Here is a 23,635-nt window from a genome sequence, read left to right on the forward strand (position 1 = left end):
TCCGCTTGTCCTTTGCAGGCCTCAGGGGCCATTACGTTTTCACGTTTACCTTGAGGGGACCAAAAGAACCTTTTAAACAAGAGTCCTATTTGTACACGAGACTCAGCTCCCTAGCTCAACTGCAAATCCCAAGAGCCGGCTCATGAGTTTATTACCCGCCAAGGAGGTGCAGCCACTCCACGAACAGTCATCGAGATATACTTAATGTCAGCAGCTTCTATTAATTAGACTGATTGCTTCCTGGCCACCTTGATAGACAGTTACCCAAACACAGTTAGCACACTTGTGATGAAGGACGTGGAAGTCAGAGGGGAATAATGGTGGCTAGGATCAGCAGAATTCACCTCTTGCCATCACCGTTATCATCATAAAAGCTACTCCCTGAAGAGTTAATTATCTGAAGGCATGATGCCATTACCCCAAGAACGCCCTTTATTATATAACATTGCAGGCCCTCAATGTTCCTTAAAACCTGATTTTATTTCACTGGTTCTCGTCTTGTCCATTTCCCCATGTGAGGCTGGGGAAGTCAGAGTTCAAAGGTCCACATCCACCACAGCACCTGGCTTCACTTCCCAGGTCACAACCTACGCTGGCTCCTCACCTTTGTGCTGCTCTTCATCCTCGTGTGTGAGATTGCAGAGGGCATTGTCTCCGATGGGTAGGTCGATCTCAATGTCTGATGAGTTCATATGTGGGTTTATAGTAAACAAACGGGAGCTGGCTTGTAAGATGGTTTGTGGAGTGCACAAAGATAAGAGAAGAACTCTTTACCTGCTTGACGCTTCACCTGTTCACTTCATACACCAGTGAGGAGTGTTTGTGTGCGCGTGTGCGTGTATAGCATGATGCATTTTCTGGAAATGCATTGCACACTTAACTCATTCACTGCCTTTATTTTAAATTAATTTATTTATTTGAACCATTTCTATTAGTTTAACATTTTCCCCCAACTTTTGTTAACAAGAGTATGAAAATCTAGAAAAATAATTATTGTACATTTAGAACAGATATAAAATGTGTGATTAATCGTGAGTTAACTATTGAAGTCATGCAATAAATTACGAAAAATTTCAATCGCCTGACGCCCCTAATTTTTAATAATCTTTTCTTCTGCTTAAAAAAAAAGTAATTTTATTTTTTATTTTTTGTTTTTAGTAATCTTTTCTTTTTTTTTTTTTTTTAAAAAAAGAAATGATTATTAAAATTTAGGGGCGTCAGGCGATTACATTTTTTAATCATAATTAATCACATGACTTCACTAGTTAACTCACGATTAATCACAAATTTTATATCTGTTCTAAATGCACAATAAAAAAATTATAGGTTTTCATACTCTTGTTAACAAAAATGGGAAAAAATGTTAAACTAATAGAAATAGTCTATAGCCGTCAATGGCAGTGAATGAGTTAATTTGATCCAAAATTACATGTGTTTACAAAAAAATAATACATTTTAATTGATAATGTTAGGGAAGGTTGGCATTGTTGTCGACCTGCACAGCAAACATGGAGAATTATTTGTAATATCTTGGTTGCCTCATACGGTCATATTTGACTGCCTGTCTAGTGGTGCCTTGAGATACAAGTAACCAGACTTATGAGTTTTTTAAAATGCTTTTCTGCTTTGACTTGAGAGTGCAAATTTGACATATGAGCGCTGTATGGTGGCAGTGAACTCAATTCGACTCAGTTCACAATTAGCAGCAGTTTGGCAAGTAGTGAACAATTCTTCAAAAGAGGCTTCAAGAGGTTTAATGTAATTGAAGTTTGCTGTGAAACTAAACAAAACAAAAAGAATTACACTTGCCGCTTATGTTGCACAGCTGGGGTCTGCAGGTGGTCGTCGCAGAGACTCGTAACTCGGGGTCCCGCCGCTTGTCTCCCTCTGCTTTGCTCTCGCTAGCTTTTGCTAGCTTCTTCCCCTAGCCGCTCTTGGTAGCCATTCCAGCTAGTTCTTGCTAGCTACTCTTGCTCGTCACTAGCTCCTGCTCGCCGAGCTGCTCCTTTGCTCGCTCACTCCAAATAATAATCGGTAATAAATTGTGGTAGGCTTGCAAAGTGTGGTCTCTCTGGGGCATCGTAGTGTGCATGCTTCAAAATCAATGCATTCTATTAGTTCACCATTAGATGGCGCTAAATCCTACACTGTCACTTTAAGAAAATACATTCAAATGTTTTTTAAGGGCTGTAACGGATTTCTACTCATTTCATTTGGGAAAGATGATTCTCAAGGCATCACTGCACAGTCAAGATAATTTGTGGTGTATCTTTTGGAAAAATATATTTTGAAAAATGATCACAAATGCCCAAAACGATTTGAGTTTGTCGTATGGAGCAAGATCTAGGTGGAGCAAGATCTCTGCATTGCCAGATGACATTTTAGATGCATGATTTCCAATTAAATCCAAGTCCAAAGACACAGAACCAAAACTTGACCGATTGTTTGCTTCTTTTTAATTCTGTGTGCTCTCTCTGGCCGTATTTGTAGGTTCAGCCAGTCTCTCCATCTTCACCTGTACATGCCTGCAGGTCTTGCCTTTATGGCTGGCATCACCTCGATTGTCTACTATCATAACATTGAGACCTCCAACTTCCCCAAACTACTATTAGGTAAAGCCATCAATCATGCACCTGCAGTACAGTTGGTGTCTGTGGGACACTAACATTCTTTTGGGTTAGAATAAATCACAATCTGCAAAACTAGGATTAAATAATTTTTTGCTGAAATGAACAACAACCGCCATGTAAGCTTGTACGTGCTTCATGCTGATCTGATTCTAAATATGAGGCGACTGATTTCGTAATGCGTCTCCAGCTGAGCACTTCATCGCCCTGAGATGAGACAGCATCAGGATAGAAAGCAATATCATCTGGTGCACGGTGCTCCAAGCAGACATTAATAATCTTTTCTTTTTTTCATGAAGCAAATCAGCATTAGCTGGTGTGCCTGATTGTTTTTCTATTCCCAACACAGATATGAATGTGAATGAGCCTGCTAATGGTCGTGTAGAAAAGATGCAAGATAAGGTTTTTCTAGAGTGAAATGAAGAACAGAATCAACACTGCACATCATTAACTAAACGGTGTTAAGCTCTGACTGCTTCACTTGCTTGCTGAAGCGCCTTGGGATAGTAGGTCTTCTTGTCAGAGTCATTCTCTCGAGCGTAGCGGTTCAGTGGGGCAGCAGAATGAAGCGCAACCGTTGTACAGTATGCAGCCTCTGGTGCAGTGGCATAGATGTTCGTCAATACAAATGAAGCAAGAGAAACCTTAATGAGTCTGCACTAGACTTAATTATAGCCATTCTCCATGATTTTTTAATAAGTGAAGTACATTTTGCATACTGATTTAGTCCCAACTATTGTTTATGAACTCATTCACTGTCATAAATTAATAAAAAAAAATAAAAATAATTAGGGGCGACAGGAAATTACATTTTTTAATTGTAAATTATCGTATGACTTCACTAGTTAACTCACGACTAATCACAAATTTTATATTTGTTCTAAATGTACAATGAAAAATTTTTTTAGGTTTTCATACTCTTGTTAACAAAAAAGGGAAAAAATGTTTAACTAATAAAAATTTGTTCAAATATATTTTGGATGTTTTTAGCCGTCAATGGCAGTGAATAAATTAAAAAAAAAAAAAAAGAGGAAAAGATTATTATAAATTTGGGGCGTCAGGTGATTAAAATTTTAATCGTGATTAATCGCATGACTTTACTAGTTAACTCACGATTAATCGCAAATTTCAAATCTGTTCTAAATGTACAATAAAAAAATTCTAGCTTTTCATACTCTCGTTAACAAAAGAGGAAAAAAATGTTAAACTAATAGAAATAGTTCAAATGTATTTTGAATGTTTTTAGCCGTCAATGGCAGTGAATGAGTTAATGAGGATTTTTAGTCTAGTCTAGTTTTCATGCGGTAAAAAATGTGTGTTGACCCAAATTTTTTTATCTAGTTTTCGTTAACAAAATGTTCACCAGTCTTTACCTGTGTTTGTTTATGTGTAGAGCTCAGAAAGCTAAACAACCATTTTGATCAAATTTGGTAAACCTAAGAACCTAAATAAAGTCCCTGCAGATCTCTTGTCTGACCTCTTATCCACGTGGAATCTCCTCAGCCCTCCTTATCTACTGGGTTCTTGCCTTCATCATGAAAACCATCAAGTTTGCCAAATACACAGAGCACGGTATCGGCCCCAGGCAGCTACGCTATTGCATCACGTGCCTGCTGGTGCTGCTCTATGGACTTCTGCTGGCTGTGGAGATCAATGTGATCCTGGGCAGGGTGAGTGTGTCCCCACTTCCTGTGATGATGACGCATGTGTACAGACATGTGTCGCTGATTGATTTCACTCTGTTGTTTTAAATGTAACTCATGTCTGCTTTTAGTCTGGAGCCCTGTTGGGCAGAGCAGTAAATTGTTTTGACGTTGTGCCAGACAGAATTGTGAATGACATGTTTAACTAAGTGAGTGCAAACAGTTTTACAGTACGTTTGACATTTTTCAGTTACATTACTGATATTTTATATTATTCAGTTCAACTGAGATTTTTTTTTGTCCCTTTGCCTCCTCATGACAATTTAACTCATTCACTGCCATTGACGGCTATAGACGACAAAAATTCATTTGAACTATTTTTATTAATTTAACATTTCTTTCCACTTTTGTTGACAAGAGTGTGAAAACCTAGAATTTAGAACAGATATAACATTTCTGATTAATCGTGAGTTAACTAGTGAAGTCATGCGATTAATTACAATTAAATAATTTTTTTCGCCCCTAATTTTTAATGATATATTTTTTTTTTAAATCGCGTCAGGGGATTAAAATGTTCAATTGTAATTAATCACATGACTTCAATAATTAACTCACGATTAATCACACATTTTATATCTGTTTTAAATGTACAATATATATATATATTTTTTTAGGTTTTTTTACTCTTATTAACAAAAGTGGAAAAAGTGTCAAATTAATAAAAATAGTTCAAATGAATTTTTGACGTCTATAGTCGTCAATGGCAGTGAATGAGTTAAAGTATATTTTTCTTTGTCAAGCCCTGAGCTGAGTACACCTCATCTGCTGACTCTTTTTCCTCTAGGTAAACAGCTGTGAAAGCAATTCTCCCATCATGCTTTGCACATGATGAAGCATAACCACCTTAGTATCACCTGAAACACAACAGGCTTTAAAAGTACTCAACCACAAATACTCGCAGAATTTCCAATATATGTTAACGCTCGAATACAGTAGAACACATTAAAGTTTTAAATGTTTTTTTTTTTTTTTTTTTAAGTAGTCGTTTGTAATTGTGTTGGTTATACTACAGTATGTGAGGTTGAGGCTCACAACACTGGGCCAACAAAGAACCTGATGAACTAACTGGTTGTGTCCTTGCCTTCCAGCAATACATGTGCTTCGCCCACCCGACAGAAGTGAAGCCCCCCGAGGACCTTCAGGACCTGGGTGTTCGTTTTCTGCAGCCCTTTGTCAACCTGCTGTCCAAAGCCACATACTGGTGGATGAACACTTTCATAACCACGGCTCACAGGCGACCTATTGACCTCAAAGTCATTGGAAAGCTGCCCATCGCAATGAGGGCGCTCACCAACTACATGAAGCTCCGCAAAGCCTTCGAAGGCCAGAAGGTGAATGTGCTACTGTTATTATTCGGTTAAGTATAATTTGTGGCTTTAATCCTTAACTCAAGGGTTGTGATGAGATATGTTTGGTTTAAACTAGGTGTGGCAAATTAGTATGTTAATTTTGAGTTAATTTAAAGTTCCTTTAATGCTACATTTTTTTGAATGCGTGATTAATGACCGGCCCTTACTTGGAAAGTCTGTACTGGGGCAATTCCAGTCGCAACGCAGCAGACACATACACAGCAAAATTTAGCAGTAATAAATTTAATATTAACTCATTCACTGTCATAAATTCATTTAAAAAAAGATAATAAAAAAATTAGGGGTGATTAAAATTTTGAATCATAATTTATCACATGACTTCACTAGTAAACTCACGATTAATCACAAATTTGGTGTCGGTTCTAAATGTACAATAAAAAAATTCTAGGTTTTAGGTTCTAGGTCTTGTTAACAAAAGTGGGGAAAAAATGCAGAACTAGTTAAAATGATTTAAAAACATATATATATATTTTATAACCGTCAATGACAGTGAATGAATACAAAAAAAACGATTTTTTAAAATTCGGGGCGTCAAGCAATTACATTTTTTCATCGCAATTAATCGCATGACTTTACTAGTTAACTCACGATTAATGACAAATTTTATATCTGTTCTAAATGTACAATAAAAAAAAAAATCTAGGTTTTCATACTCGTGTTAACAAAAGTGGAAAAAAAGTTAAACTAATAGAAATAGTTCAAATGAATTTTTGACGTCTATAGCCGTCAATGGCAGTGAATGAGTTAATAATGCATATATTTGTGGATCAAGGGTCAAGATGTATTTTACAATTTAAAAAATGTGCAGAATTTCACAAGTTACTTAATGTTAAAGATTAGATCGCTCTTAGTAAGAAAAAAAAAACTTTCAACTTGAAACGTCTTCCTGTCTCGTTTAGGAGCACGTGTCATAGTTGAAGGTCTTCCTCGGCCGGGTCAGAACTTTCCAGTGTTTGAAAGGTCACAGGCATTCGTCATGGCTGAACGTGTGTCCGGTGTGAACGCAATCTCATATCCTTCCGCTTGAGAAGAGAGATAAAACGATCCTAGTGGGGGGTTGGCGGAGGCGCCGGGTCATTCCCGTTGTACTGTGAACAAGGCGACATGGTGACCCCTGCGGGCGTGACAGTGCTGCACTTTATGGGAAGCCAGATCGCTGTATTAATATGCACTCAAACGGAATGATAGACACGTCTGTTTTCTCGGAGCACTGATGGAAAGCCGCTTGTAGCGGATGAGAACACACACATGCAGTACATTGAACATTTCCCGGGAGAGCTTGCGCCAACACTTTCGCACCAAAGGTCCAGATGTTTTCCTGTGATCATTACCGACTGACTCATTCAGCCGAGTTGTAGTGTTGTTGGACGTGCACAAAGTCTAAACAAACTCACAAAGAATAGCATTCAGTAGAGCAGTGATTCCCAACCTTTTTTGAATTATCCATATATTTTAAGTTAGCAAAATCTCATGGTACACTACAAAAGAAAAATGTCACAAAAAGTGGATACATTATATACTTCCTGCCCTCTATGTAGTAGAAGATAATGTATTTGGTCTGTCTGTATAAGTCACAGTCATACATAGATGAACAAATATACATTATTTCTGATAAATACAGTAAATCATTTTTGGCCAATTGAGTGAAATGTGATAGTTTTCCATGGCACCCCTGAAAAGCGTTCACGGCGTACTATTGTGCTAATGGTTGAAAATCAGTTCAGTATGCAAGACTGACCTTTCAACAAATGTGAAAACATATTCAGAAGAGTACAATTTAACTCAGTCCTAAGGCAGAATTAAATTAATGTTCTCAAAACATCCATCCATTTTTGTAGCGCTTGTCCTTGTTGAGGTCACGGGTGATCCTATACCAGCTGGCTTTGGGCGAGTGAGCGGGCTCTACCCTGGCCTGGACTGGTTGCTACTAGTCAATCACAGGTCACATACAAACAAACAGCGACTCACATTAACATTCACACCTTTGGACAATTTAGAGAAGTGCTTCTCAGACTACACCAAATACCACCCCCCAAAAAATACCTACCTAATAACCCTTGTACGAAAACAAGACTCAATGGTGGTCTTTGATTGGTTCAGTTCAACATGTTTTTATTAGGTAATTTTGCTCCCTGAATGCTCCCAAAGACGTATTTATATACGATTTTATGTGTTTTATATGTTAGAGCATACAGAAGGCTTTGTTGATGCAGCGTCTGAACTGAAGAGAATGCATGAAGCAACGGTAGTTATTACAAAAACGGCCAGCGGGTGGCAGCAGAGTAGAAAAAAAATCAACCAGGGCCATGTTGCAACAAGCTGATTTACCCACAATTCTAAGCAGATTTGTTAATAATGATGAAACTTAGCTATATTCTAATGCTAATTGCTGCAAAACGGAAACAGAGAGAAATATACTTTTTTTATTCCTGATGAAAGAAGAGACTCTAATCTTTCTTTTGGTGGGTACCATAGCATTAGAACACAATAATTCTGTTGGCCTTGCAAAATCAGTAAAAATCCAGTAAAACAGCTGGGAGCGAAGGGGGTTGCTTCAGTGAAAATGGCTGGGAGTGAATGAGTTAAGAAGAAGAAGAAGACCACCAATTTGTCCATATACGTGTCATGTGTGTTTTGTTACGTGATGGTTGAAATACGATAATTCCATGTGTTCATTGTTCAACACATGGTCACACCCAAACAGTGTGGCTCTTCCGCTCTCCCGCTCCAAATTAAACCAAATTTGATCTACTTGAAATAATTTTTAATCCCACCGTAGCCAAATTGTTCGCTCACATCCTCCTGTCCTTAGCTTGGACAGTAACCAAGACTATCAGCGAACTATTAACAAATTCTTTATTTCTAAAGAAATGTTTAATGGCCATAATCATGCCAGAACATGAAACTAGTATTGCACACGTCATGTCCACATTGAACTCCATGCCCATGCATTACAGACACTCAGAGGTGGGAAACGCGCACTAGCACATATCAATAAACAGTAGGGGCTCATCTCAAATCTCTTCATTTGACACAGGACTTCAAATGAGCTAATCCTCTGTTTCTGTCATTTGCTGATTATTTTAGTTGGAATATACATATTTTGCTGACTGTCTGTTCTATTTGGGGCGGCATTTGATACTAGACTTGATTACTCTGCCTCATTGTTACTAGGTCTGCTGGCTGTTTCTAACGTTTGAAGTAATTAGGCTGCTATTATCTCAAAGGAATTTGGCCACATGAAGAAAATAAATACTGAAAACTTTTCTCAAGATCAACCTTAGTGCATTGATTCTCTCCAAAGTTTTGTGGACATATATAGTAATGGGTTATATAGTTTTAACAGCAAACAAACACGCAGTAATCAAAACATAACCTCTCACCTTGCACTTGCCAGAGGTAATACACTAGGGTGATAAATTACTAAATAATACGTCATCCTTCGACCTCGAGTTCACTTCCTCCTCCATCCCCCTCCACTGCATTGCTGTAATGGTTTATTTCCTTTAGTGGTTTCATCCTATATGGCTGTCATGCTCCACTGCTAAACCATTAATCGGCGTGTCCCATGATGCAGCAGCAGTGAAGACGCGTGGAAACACTGATGACTATGACCTTGTTTTAAAGCTCTGTTTTTTCTAACAATTCAGCATCTATGTTGAAGCTAATGTTTTTGCGGTAGCAGCGGTTTTTGCTTGCAAGCTTGTTTTTGCTGTCTGTAAATGACCGGTGACCAGTCCAGGGTGTAGTAAAACCTTTGCCCAACCCTGCTGAGTCATGTTTGATGTTACGCATTCATGTCTTGTCTTCCAACAGAGAAATAACTATAATCCCAATCCCTAACATTTTTCTGTGTGTCCGTCCTTCTCATCAGAGACCCCAGGGCACGGCGCCGCAGGGACCCAAGGGGATCTGGCAGGCTTTGAGGAAAGCGTTTGGCAGACCTCTCATCCTCAGCATCACATTCCGCTTTATGGCCGACCTGCTGGGCTTTGCAGGTCCGCTCTGTATCTCTGGCATTGTCCACCACATTAGCAAGGACAACCGGACCATCCAGCAACCGGTGAGAGCCTTCGAGGCACAATACATGATGTCCACTTTTTAAACTCACACTCTACCTCAGAAAATGTTAAACATAATTGTCAATTAAATATATAAATATGATTGAAGAAAATGTACCTTGGTAAAATACTAAAATTACATTTTTAATTAAGAAAGTTCATAGTATTTATGTAGGAGTTTTCAGGCCAAAAGGAAAAAAACAATCTTACTACAACTCATATCTGTACTATATATATATATATATATATATATATATATATATATATATATATATATATATATATATATATATATATATATAATATAGATTTTGACTGATTTTGCAAGGCCCACAGAATATTGTGTTCTATTGCTATAAAAAACAAACTACCAAAAGAAAGAGTCTCTTCTTTCATCAGTAAAAGTATTTTTTTTAATCTGTTTCCATTTTGCAGCAATTAGCATTATAATATAGTTTATCAGTTTTATCATTATTTACAGACCTGTTGAAAACACTGAGGAAAAGAGCTTGTTGCAACATGGCCCTGGCTGATCTCTTATACTCTGCTGCCACCTGCTGGCCCTTTTTTGTAATAACTACCATTGCTTTAAGCGTCCTCTTCAGGTCAGAAGCTGCATCAAAGCCTTCTGTATGCTCAAGCATAAAAAAAAAAAACATAAAAAACGTATAAATACGTTTTTGGGACCATGGTAATATTTAAAATAGATTTTTTTTTTTTATACTTTTTTTTTTTTGAGCAAATGAGTTAAGATGAGGACTGTTTGATATCATTTCTAGGGATGCACCAAAAATAATTTTTGGGGTCCGAAACCGAAAACCGAAAATGAGAAATGCTTAGACGTAGATGATTGTTTGTCTCTGTGCGCCCTGTGATTGGCTGGCAGCCAGTTCAGGGTGTACCCCGCCTACTGCTCGAAGCCAGCTGGGATAGGCTCCAGCACCCCCCGCGACCCTTGTGAGGACAAGCGCTTAAGAAAATGGCGGTGCAATTGCACTTTATAGTCAATGTGCAGTACTTCGCATCGGCCGACACGGATGCGTGCGGTGCGGTGCGAATGACGCATTTGTAGGCTATTTGGAGCGGGACACGCAAACTTAAAATCGTCACATTCACATATTCACCAACGTTTAAAAATAAATACATTTCTTCACACATCAGATCACACAGATCTGTAGTCGCTCTGAGATAGTGGTAAGTGTTTACTTGTTTAAAACTGTTGATAGCAATAGTGCTAACATTAGCTTAAGTATTTACACATTTTACGACATTTTCATACATCAGAATGCCAGTGAAAAAGTGGAACTGCTCGAGGGGCTCTCATCAAAGAAAAAAAGGAAATCGCTGCAGGAGAAAGAAACATCCTCGTTCGGCCATATTCTTTCGGCTTGAATTTTATTTTGGCCGAATGCCGAAAATGCATATTTTTGCTATTTTCGGCCGAAAATTTTCGGTAGCCGAATATTCTGTGCATCACTAATCATTTCTACAAAAAAAGAAGTTAGCGTATTTTCCAACACCAACAGCACCATCAATTGAATGTGGTTGTGCAAACATTTGCGTTTGCTTCTGAGAAAGAGATGACATCAGCTCTTATGTTGGGTTTGTTCAACCAAATAACCATCTAAATGTTTTTAATAAATAATATTTCTTGATTAATATATGACAAGGTTCTGGAGACTTTTTGTCTGATAATTTGAACATGTGGAGATGGCAATGATGCAACTTTCTACCTGTATAGTATTTACTCAGTGATGAGGTCTGTGCAATGCTAGCTGCTAGCTGTCATGAGTGAAAAGGAGATTCATCTTATACCATGAAAAATCAATATTTCAGATATGTCGTCACAATTGAATTAGCAATAAATTTTAATAAGCAATAAACTCACACAACATGGAAGGTATCACCTGGCATTCTGATCACTCCCAAAGATCAACCTTTCAGTCATTCCAGATGCCCTTTCTCTCCATCTGGCACGCCACTTGGGTGGAGCACTAATTTAGGACCTGTCAAATATTTATGAGACTTATTGCTGCAGGACCTGTCTCGATTTCAATGATTTTACTAACGGCAGCCCATCATCATATGAGAGAATCTCTGGCATCTAACCTGCTGTGGGAGTATCTCTTTAATTATGAAGTCAGAAATTCACCCTCTGCTGCAGTGAAACATCACAAGCTAAAGTGAAAATAGTACAAACTGTTTTGACATCAGTCGAGGATGATGTTTTTGAAGAGCGAAAATAGACTTGTTGTGTAATAAGTCCAATCTGAGCATTTTTGAGTAATATCGTACTGTTTTGTTTTTATTTGTTAGTCAGACGTCCCGTCCGAAAGCCACGCCATATGATCTGTATGTCTTTTCATACAGGAACCGTTTTGTCATGCAAAAAGTAGTTTGATATACCCCATCTGTTATTCATACAAAGATGGATATTTATTGGAAATGCAGTTAAACACACACAAAAAAAAAGCCTGAGGAAAAAGAGGGATCAGAGCAAAAAAAGCAGCAAAAATAAAAGCAGCATATGAGAACAATATCCAACAGGAGTTGGATTTTGTGTATATGACAACTGGGAAAGTAGTATTACAGCCTGTGGGAAAGAGATGAAACAAGCAGCAAATAGGATAGGACAGAACAGGACAAAAAGGGAGAGGACGGAACAGGACAGAGTGTCATTAGCCAGGCAATGCTATCTGTGTTGTGGCAGGTGTGGTTATGCAGTGCCAATCACCCTTGTCAAGAATTTGAGAAAAATGAGAGGACATTTCAGGTGTATTCTGCTTTCTGCACTTTATTGTTCAGTTTCTGTGCTCAGTGCCGTGGATGAAAAATATATTTGCTTGGTTTGACTTCTATAAAAGTGGAAACAGATTAAAAAGGGATGGATGTCTGAAGGATGTGAGTGATGGGTTGAATGAGCCGTACTATGGAGATAGATTCAAAGATTAATAATTGGTGTGATATTGATTGAAGCAATAAATTAATCATTTGAAATTCATCCTGATACAATAAATCTTTCAGGATGATTGAGCCAATATCCTTTCATCTCAAACTTTTCAATAATTTGTGACGGACGTGCTTGGCTGTGCTTACATTCACACTATGATACTTGTGTGTGATGTATTATCATTTTGAAAATCCTGCTTAATTCCAATGTTTTGAGGTGACATCAAAATAAAGGAAATCTCCCTTTTTCTGTCCCTCCAGGTGAGCTTGCTGGGCATCTATTTTATTTCCTCCAAGGAGTTTTTGGAGAATGCATATGTGCTGGCCGTCTTGCTCTTTTTTGCACTGCTCCTGCAAAGAACGTTCCTTCAGGCGTCCTACTATGTGGCAATCGAGACTGGCATCAAGCTCCGTGGGGCCATACAGGTACTTTGCCCGTGGAAGTCAGCAAAAATGCAGTGAAATGAGAAAGTGACCCATCCATCGTGTGGCTGTTATCTCCTCAGACCAAAATCTACAACAAGATTATGCGTTTGTGCACATCCAACATGTCTATGGGCGAGCTAACTGTCGCTCAGATTTGCAACCTGGTTGCCATCGATACCAACCAGCTCATGTGGTTCTTCTTCCTCTGTCCCAACTTGTGCGCTATGCCCGTACAGGTAGGAAACATAAAGATCGATGTCAAGTGTTGTTTTTCTGAATTGTGTACTGTATATCTAGCTTTAGTTTGCTAATGTGAAATATAATGCTATCCTTTCTTTGTTTTTCGACCAATCACTATATTGTTGGTAGTGTTTCTGTTTTCATGTATGATATTTAGTAAGAAATCTTTAAAAAACAAAAAGACATAGCTCCATTGTGCCTGTCATGAATATTGAGTTATGCTTCCACAACAGTCCACATTAGAGGAAATGCACATTTTGGCCTTTCAAATAGTTGAATGTAGTAATTGCTGTGTATTACTTCTCCTACACAAGCTCCTCAGTTTAATATGTGGATGAAATCATGTTATGACTCTGATGCTAGTCTGAAAATGTTTTATAATGCACTTGATGATTCACGACTTCATGCACTTCGTAAATAGCAGTCATAATTATAAAGCATACAAGTGAAGTTACTGTAGTTATAAAAAAAAAACATGCTAATTACTCATATAAATCACAAGCATTACAAAATCAAAAGCAGAAAATACAGCATACGCTAGACACAAATAAATAAAGCACATTCTTCCTGTTATGTCTAACTGCAGCGGTGCAAGAAGAATCAAAATAGTCAGCAAGTCTTTCTGATTTTCCTTTATATTGTCTGACATCATGCTTTTTGTTTTTTTGTTTTTAGAAGAATGCATACGCTTGGTTCAGTAGCACTAGGGATATTACAACTAGTGCTGTCAGGTGATTAAAAAAATTATCTAATTAATTACAGGATTTTTTATTAATTAATCAATTTTAATCTCATTTCTGCAAAAGGTCCCCAAATAAAGAAATTGAATTATAGGACATTACAAAATTGTAGTTCATGACTAATCTATTGAATACACCAAGAAGAGAAGATTTGAAATCCATATTTTTATTGTTGAAGTGTGCTTCATGAATGAAATTCAAAAGAATACGTTTAAGCACATCAACAAACAAATTAGGCCATGCATTATTTTAAAAGACAATCTAAACTTCAATTTTGTTCAAAAAAAATGTTGAACGAAGTTGAATCTAAACTTCCACAAGCTGAGTTTCGGTGTATGCATGGTTTTTGAGCTAAACTGGTAATCAGGAAAAGTTAGAGGTTTGAAGGAGAGGTTAACAAAAATCTAAAGCTACAATATCTCTGTCATAACAACAAAAGAGGCTCTACAGTATCAACTCCTTCAATCAAAAACCTACTCCAAGCTAGTTTACAGGATCTGACAACAGACAACTTTCTATTTAACGACTAGCAGTACCAGAATTTTAAAACAACTAGATTGCCCAGAGCTGTCATTTTGAGCCTAATATGGTTATTACTCGCTGTTTTGACTTGAGTAGCTAATAAAGCCCTTGAGCGGCTTGTACTGCCCAAGACATCATGACACCATCACATCTTGCAGCCTTTTTATTTATTTTTTTTACTATAAGCTTCCACTATACCTTGAACTGCGTCCAGTGGAGCGGTACGCAGCTCCTTTTAGCCTGGGGTGGGCTGGTCTCGTTCGGACTTGCTGTCTGAAACTGATCACTCATCGTGAGTCGTCAGTCTCCCTGTCAGCTTCATCTCAGAATGTAGCTGTCAAGTCTCCCTCATTTTTTTTATTCGCCATGGGGATCTAGCTTGTATCCAAAGCCGCAGCCTCCGTGCTGAATGGCAGTTGCCCAGCGGCGCAACCCCGCGGGTCCCGGCGACGTGAAAGATGTACATTGAAATGAGTAGAACTGTCAAAATGACAGCTCTGGGAGATGGAGGTCCGAGTAAGTTTGCCTCGCTTTCCTGTGCTGCACTCGTGTCCATGTCTGCTGTTGTTACCGCTCTAGTGGCACGCCAGTAAAGCCGACGGCCACGGGTCCATCAATGGGCCAAATTTCTAATTCTTCCGCATTGACTTGCCCCTTGCGATCAATTGCGTTATTTTTTTTTAACGCACTAATTTGTGTTAATTAATTAACGCGTTAAACTGACAGCCTTAATTATAAATGCAAAAGCTAATTCCTAGTATCACTAACAAGTACTGTATAGTACTGTATGCTAAGAGTCTATATAAGGGATGTTCAATACCACTTTTTTTTTCAGACCGATACCAATACGAGTACTCCACTCTTGGGTAGTCACCGGCATACCGATACCACTAGTAAATACTAGCAATTTTCTGTTCTTCTAATTTCTAGTTCCTGATCATAAAATTGCCACAAGAGGGCGCTGTCGCAAGTACTGACATAAGGCCCGGTATCGACCCGTACCGATACCTGGTATCGATACTCACCCATCCCTAGTCCGTATGCTCTAGCACCACAAAATTAATCCATGCTGTGTGAAAAGTGCGCCCTGTTCTCTGACTAAAAGCACAACAAAATGAAGATTTATTCATTGTTCTTTTAATCAATGTGTGGAAATGTTAAACAGAATATATTTAATTTTGTTTTTGGTAGTGGAATTATATATTATATTGTTGACGTCAGGCCGAAACATCATAAATCACAATTTGGTAAATTTCATTTTTTTACTAAATTTTTTTTAATCTATTCTGCTGGTCAGTCCACGTGTGGCGTTTTTACAAATTGCTGACCAATCTAAAGTGTTGAAACTGGCTTGCTCACTTAAATGATATAATGTTTTGGAGGTACGAGGTTTCGGCCTGACACCAGCGATATTTACTGAATGAGGTAAAATATCATCTGCCAGAGCATTATTCTGACTAAAAGTGTAGGTGACATGTGGAGAGTTATTATATGAGCAACCGACCCCGTTTCACAGGCAGAAATGATGTTCGCCTCCTGGGAAGCTGTTGTGAAAGGTGCTGCTTCTAATGAGTCACATACTGTATAGGCTACGAGGAAATCATATAGTACTGTTCTCGCAGCTGCCTTCTCCTCACTTTCCTGTGAAGGAGAAGGTGTGAATTTGACATGTCATATAATGCCTAGTGGATGTGTGAAGCCACAGACGGCAGATGGTTTTTAAGGTGTTTCCCCAATGATTACTTTACTTAATATAATAGTGAATGAAGGCAATTTCGTAAATTGTTCCCACGAGCCTTGGAGCAGTACTATAGTCCAAAATGAAGAAAGATGGAAAATCCACCCAAACCTAGTCGATTTGTTGATTAAGAGATGTGTCCAAGGACTTAATTCTGTTTGTAGAGTACATTATTAATTCAGCCTTGTTTATTGGTCTGATTTGGTCACTACCAATTTTATATCGGTCACTGTTACATGTTTAGAGTCTGAATCTTTTTTGTTTTTATTTATCCCACAAAGAGAGATTCAATTCAATTCAATTTAACACCACCCAGAGAACGAGATCACACAGACATGCAGGCGTGCAAGGGGAGATGTCAGAGTGAAGGCAGGCTTGCATCTATTCACTACCCCGTCGCCATTTTAGATTTTATCCGCAGTGCTACTGTATAGCCGTCAATATTTTAACACAATAGATGTTAGCATTTAGCTTCTAACCATTTCTTGTCTCTTTGTCCTGCCGTCCGCTCGCAGATTATCGTGGGAGTGATCCTTCTCTATTACCTCTTGGGAATCAGTGCCTTGATAGGAGCAACTGTCATTGCTGTGCTAGCGCCCGTTCAGTATTTTGTTGCCACAAAGCTGTCACAGACACAGAAGAGCACTCTGGTGAGTAAAACCATTGGCAGGCGCTTTCTATTTTGGTAGTCATACCATAAGGGATGGGCAAGTCAGAAGGTTGCTCGTGCTGTCAAATCGCTGACATATGCAAGATATGGGCCAACAGTTGCACACTATTGTGCATTTGTGTGCTATTTACAGTAGCTGAGCTGTTTATATTTCATTCATTCATTGAACCGAGCTCCAGCCTTAAATGTGTTTGAATTGGTTCTTCCAGGCCATTACACTCATTGCCTAACTGCTGTTTTTCACTCAGTAAACCAGCTGTTAGACAGACAGAACTTGACAAACAGTGTTAGTCAACATTGGTTTGCACATGTTTTCTCAGGTAACAAAGTGACAAATTACCAAGTAATGAAGTGGACGTAATGATGGCAGTTAAGCATACATACATACAACGCGAACAAAAAAGTCGAGCTCTTTGTTGTGTGGGTAAGATTGCGGGATGAACCGAGAATGTACTTTCACATTTACAAGTGAGCTTTATTTGACCTCTGAACTTTTAAATTACATGTGAAAGTGGAATACTCATAACTTTAGTAACATATGCTTGCCTTCGTATAAAAATGGTCTGTCTGTGTCTTCTCAGGAATACTCCAGCGAGCGTCTCAAGAAGACCAACGAATTGCTACGAGGCATCAAATTACTTAAACTGTATGCATGGGAACGCATCTTCTGCGACAGTGTGGAGGAGACCCGGGGCAAAGAATTGACCAGCCTGCAGGCCTTTGCGCTTTACACTTCCATATCCAGTAAGATATCCTTAGCACTGTCCTCAGTCAATATTTGATTTCAGTACATGTCCGTGATAACAAGACATTCATCCCCATGTTTGTTTTAGTCTAATCTTCTAAAATAACAGTCCTGTGATGCACACGCTGAATAATATCAGATTTATGACTGAATGTGAGTATAGCAACAATACATCCAACAATCATCCATCCAAAATGGATGCACTTTTAATAACAAGCATATTTGAAAGAGATGACCACACTGCAGTACTTTTCGATGTAACTTGCTTGACGAAAAAAAAATAAAATCATTTGTGTCCAAATGTGCACTCACAGACAGAAAAACAAAACAAAAAGACATCCCCTTGATAACCAAGTGTCTGTTTTTCTGTTGATTTCCAGTCTTCATGAATGCAGCTATTCCAATTGCAGCTGTGTTGACGGTGAGTGGGAAACAGTGGCTTATGCGTTTGCTTATATTGCCTGCGTGTAACAGGGGTCAAAGTTCTCCGTCGTGGGTGCACCCCATAAACAATACCAACATCTAACCCTAATCCATATGCTAGCTAACATACATGCTAAAAGTTGACGCGTTTACTCGTCATTTACATCGCCAAACTTAATAACACATATAAATAGCATCACTAGTGTTTTCCAAAAACATGTATACTCACCTGCAAACGTACAAGCTGCGCCTGCCGCACATATTTTGTGTAGTGTTTCGTCGTGTGGCGTGACCACGCACAGCTCGGCTGTTGCATATCGACGTCTGAGATTGGCTGAATAACATCACGTGATTTGTAGCGGTGCGTGCTATTGGTTCAACTGACATACAGTAGTGGTCTGCGCGCGTTGCCTGCACGTTTAATGAAATTTACGACTTGATTTGGGGAAAATGTGCACTAATTACGAGTGCCAACAAACAAAATCTGATTCAGAAAAAAAAGAAACTTCAAGTTTAGTCTAATACAGACATGTGTGGTGGACTGAATATGACAATAGCGTGCAATTAACCCTTTGTGTCATTGTAGAAATCAATTAATTATTAACATTATCCTCTTTATTATAATTTTAAAATCATCTCACTGGCTGCAGCAAAGCTTTGGGCTGGAGTTTGCTTGCACTTCCACATTTTGTGGGTTGACCTTCTGCCAGGCACGGGCGGGCCTATAGGACTATTGCAATACTCAAGTAATGTAGTTTAAGGGAATGAGAGGAGCTGCTTTAATTGGTGGATCAAGTTGGCTGTGGTCACGCTCACAACAGAGCAAAACGGCCTATTTAGCATCCGCCAACATTGCACCTGCTTGCACGCGTCAGACTGCACTTTATTTTTGTGCTTTGCGCAAAAAAAAGAACCTGTTGTGTTTGTTTTAAATCTACATTTAGCAATTTAGCACAAAAAAAATGCTCTGTTGATAAATGACAACTGTAGATTTTTTTCCTAGTCATTCTTCACTCTGTGCTATTCTGCAGACGTTTGTTGTTCACGTGCACATCTCGGAGGACGCTGACCTGTCTCCAGCCGTGGCCTTCGCCTCCCTCTCCCTCTTTCACATCCTGGTCACGCCTCTCTTTCTGCTCTCCAGTGTTGTGCGCTCCACCGTCAAAGCTCTTGTCAGGTAAGGAAGTGAGAAATATTGCCAAGATATAGGTTGTTGTTTTGTTTTGTTTTTAGAAAAAAGACTCAGCAACACCCTGAGGGCAGCAAAATATGCTTTGTTGTTTTGACCGAGCTAAAGTGTGAAAAAGCAATTATTGGGAAGAGTGCCACGTGTCAAAATGTCAGCTATAGTGGAGGATTTGTGAGAATAAGTACGGATGAGAAATCTAGTTGTCGAGTTGTATCTACAAAAATGTGTTGTAATTAATTACCAAGCTCTCTTTGTCCTATTACATGACCCTTCTAGTCATAAATCAAACAGTCTGACAAATGTTTTACTCTTTGGAAAGAATATCCCTTTAATTGTTCATAAACAATATATTACCATTTGACAATACCAAATACAATAAATTGATTGCTAGTAAAAAATGATTGCATCATTTGGAACTCATTCCCCAAATAGATCATGATGTGATTAAGCAAAGGCTATCCAGGCAATGAGGTCATGTGCAGTAGCTAATGAATACTATCCCCACTGTATCCCTTAAAAAAAAGTAAATATTATATTATCATTTGTGTTACATGGACCATCTAATACTTTATAATCTCTTTACTTTTTATGCACATTCATTGTCATTTCTTTTTTTCTTCCCTTTGTTCTGGAGGCTGACTATATAGTCATTTGAAAAATCTATTTTGGGACCAAGTGAACTGACACACTTTGAGACATAAGCGATATGATATGGACTGTAAATCAGTGAAGTTACTTCTGACATACTTTCATTTCTCTAACACTGTATCTTAAGTCATTAGATGATTCTAATGATGGAATGTGTGTAAGGTGTGTGTGGGAGAGGGTGGACCCAAATGCGGGGAGAAACAGCAGGGAGACAGGAATGGAGTTATGTGAGGAGCTTTATTAGAACATGTAGAGACAGGTGAGTGGACGAGGACTGGACATGGCGTGACTGGGCGGGACGTGAGAAGACTGGTCACCATGACTAGATGTGACGGGAGTAGACTGGTCGCCATGACTGGACTAGGCACGAACCGTCAGTCTGTCAACAACAATGGCGGATAGCCGTGTCGTAGCCGTTTTGCGTAGCCTCCTTAGCTTGCTTATGCTTTTGCAGCAAAATATTTTGCTTCTTTATTCCCACGTTCAACAAGCGGTGTTGTGCTTGAATCACTCGCCATTGTCACTTCTCCTGTGTTTGTCTTTCATGTTGTTTTGACACACGCAAAGCCATGTTTGTTCTGTAGATTGCAATAAAGTTAGATTCTTCTTCTACGCTTTCCGTTAACTCCCTGTGGCTGCGCTATAACGCCACTCCAGACTTGGCATGTACATTACAGCCGTTAAACGTCCTCAGCGTCTTCTTTTGGACACACGCAAGTCTTGAAATGCTTCTGTGTGTACGAGATTTATTTGAGGAACGAAGCCGGTTCGGCTTTGCTTCTGTCTGGACGCGGGCCTCAATACACCAACACTAATGAGACACACCTGGGGAACATAATAGGCAGAGGGCACTGTATGGTCACATACAATGGGAAGGGAAGAGAAACACAGGTGGATGCGATCAGACATAACGAGACAGGGGAAGAACTCAGGAACACATGACAAACACTAATCATAGACAAACACGACAAACGCACCCAAAACAAATGCCAACCCCTACCAAACTGAAACATGACAAAGTTAACATTAAAATCTGGCTGTTTTTCTGTATGGTATTGCTGCCCTTCAATATGAACGCAGAAGACACTATATAGTATTTATTTTGTATATAGTATGATTGCAATATCAAACGGTTCGTTTAAGGGAGTTGTTCTAACTTCTCACAACATTCATACATTTCGAAAAGCTTTTCCTGTACGTACACCCAAAAATAACACATATTAGGTAGATTAGGAAAGTAAGGTTTTCTTTTCGTGAGAAATGTTAAGAGATTAAAGTTATAGGTTAAATATATTTTAATGTATGTTATTTTTTTAATAGTGTAACATAAAAGATAGTTATAGCGACCCAATGTAGAAATTTCTACATAAATGAAAACATTCTGACATCAGCTATTGTGTCTCTCTATACGCTTACATATTGCACTTTGATAAGAAAAAGGACACATTTACAACTGGTAAATGGTAATGATGATGGTGGTTTGGACGTGTCCAAAAATTTGTATTTGAAATTATTCTAAAGTGTACCTCAACTACCTGCAACTTAGTATGGTAGACATTGTAAAAATGATTACTTTATTATCCATCCATCCATTTTCTGAACCGCTTACTCCTCAATCAAATTACATTGGCAACCATTTTATAGTCCTACTATTAAACTTTTATCCTCTTAATAATTCAATTTAATTCTTGATTCTCATCATAATAATAAACTTTCAGATGATGTCTACAATAGAATGTGTAATGAAAAAGAAAGAACACGGCCACGTTGTCTTTTCCTTTATAATTGCAGTTTCATGAGAAGTGACTCAACATTCGCTTGCTTTCTTTATGACCTGCAGTGTTCAAAAGCTCAGCGAGTTTTTCTCAAGTGATGAGATTGGAGATGAGCTGGAGCCAAGAACAACCTTGACCTCAGGCTCCAGCAACCATAACCAAAATAAGTACCAGGCTTTGGTAAGTGCATCTAATTCACGCTGGAAAATGCCTTGTTATTAATTATTCCGGTATAGATTGCGTCCCTTGTGATAATTAAAGCATTGTAGGAAATTGTAAGTTTAGCTCCGGGTGGCGCGAGGTTACCCAATGATCTAGTGACTCAAGTGAAGTCGGAACTCATTTGAATTCTTAATGGTCGTGTTTTGTGATCGACTGGTTCACAATTTGAACCCTGGGCTTAGCGTGGATCAAGACACCCAGAGTAAAAAGAGCAGTGGTTGAGATTAGGGCTTTGAAGCTCAAGCTTTCCTGTGCAGAGTTTGCATGTTTTTTCCTACGCCTGTGTGAAACTTCTCTGTGTGCTCCAGATTCCTCCCACATTCCAAAAGCATGTTTGTTTCATTGGTAAATTGTTAAGAGGCGTAAATGTGAGTGTGACATACTGTATGTTAGGGCTGCTCCATTATGAAGAAAATATTCATCACGATTATTTTGGTAATGATTCTAATCACGATTAGGATGATGAACATAAAACATATTAAAACAAATAATTCTTTGAAACACTATAATTATGCAAGTTCCTTTTGGATGAATTAAAATGTATTAAATTAGTTATTTCAAATGTTTTAAAAGATGCAAATGCAACTCAAACAACTCAAAATTAGTATTAATAATCATTTTTATTTTGACGATTATGCTGATTTTGTTATTGTGGAGTGTAAATTTAAATGGTAATTGAATTTCGAGTAATTGCTCAGCCCTACTGTATGTGCCTGCAACTGGCTAACCCTAACATTAAACCTAACCAGTCCAGCCTCATCTAAATAAGATGGTAAGGACAACCACTATAGAACATAGATTTATGGATCCAAGTAAAAAAATAATAATAATTAGACCAAATAATAATAATATAAAATCTTATTTTAGATTATAATAAGGGTTGAACAATTAACTGAATTTAAATTGGCATCACAAATGTAGAAGACTGGGAAAAAAAAGTTTCATTTCAGTTATTTGATAGGTTTTAGTTTGTGTGTGTGTATATATATATATATATATACGCACGCACGAACACACACACACCACACACACATTTTATTTATGTAGTGTCTAAATAAGTTAGTGCTTAAGAAGTGCATTCCACATGCTTACATATCAATCTTTCATGGAACATGACAGGTTGTTTGCATTTTTTGTTGTAATCTGACTAATGATTTACTGACTAATGTTTTTACGCCACATTTGTTTGTTTTTGTGAAATTGGCATAATGAACAGTGAAAAGTGAATAATGAAAATGAAAATAAATAGCTTTAATTGAAGTAGATTATAAAGTGTCTTTCAAAATAAATAATAGTTCATTTGTTTTTATTTTAGCACAGGTCTAACCTTTAAAACCAAAACATAAATCTCATATTGTTTATTGTAATACGGATTAATTTATTGCTCATGTTTGTTAAAAAAAAAAAAAATGCAGGAGAATAGGACCTTGGAAAAATAATTGCATATTAACTTGCAATTGAAATATTGGGTAAAAAGAACAACATTTCAATGCCATTATTGCTCAAAATTGTTCATTCCTAATTACAATGCATTTCCCCCAATATTCTGTTAAAATCACAACTTTTTGTATTGGTGGATTCAACTCA

General features: G+C 38.1%; 1 protein-coding gene across 5 annotated transcripts in view; it reads left to right on the forward strand.

The window, feature by feature from the left end:
- abcc8 (ATP-binding cassette, sub-family C (CFTR/MRP), member 8) overlaps positions 1-23,635 on the forward strand; it is a 55,386-nt gene that overhangs the window by 5,165 nt on the left and 26,586 nt on the right. For all 5 annotated transcript variants that reach the window (XM_077568215.1, XM_077568213.1, XM_077568216.1 and 2 more), the window contains 12 exons: positions 520-661; positions 2,491-2,612; positions 4,131-4,297; positions 5,419-5,661; positions 9,575-9,763; positions 12,972-13,136; positions 13,217-13,372; positions 16,892-17,026; positions 17,628-17,790; positions 18,172-18,212; positions 19,246-19,391; positions 21,892-22,006. In XM_077568215.1, the coding sequence (XP_077424341.1) occupies positions 520-661; positions 2,491-2,612; positions 4,131-4,297; positions 5,419-5,661; positions 9,575-9,763; positions 12,972-13,136; positions 13,217-13,372; positions 16,892-17,026; positions 17,628-17,790; positions 18,172-18,212; positions 19,246-19,391; positions 21,892-22,006 (1,784 nt within the window). The remainder of the gene's footprint in view (positions 1-519; positions 662-2,490; positions 2,613-4,130; positions 4,298-5,418; positions 5,662-9,574; positions 9,764-12,971; positions 13,137-13,216; positions 13,373-16,891; positions 17,027-17,627; positions 17,791-18,171; positions 18,213-19,245; positions 19,392-21,891; positions 22,007-23,635) is intronic.

Source organism: Vanacampus margaritifer, chromosome 6 (genome assembly GCF_051991255.1).
Source record: "Vanacampus margaritifer isolate UIUO_Vmar chromosome 6, RoL_Vmar_1.0, whole genome shotgun sequence".
NCBI lineage: Eukaryota > Metazoa > Chordata > Actinopteri > Syngnathiformes > Syngnathidae > Vanacampus > Vanacampus margaritifer.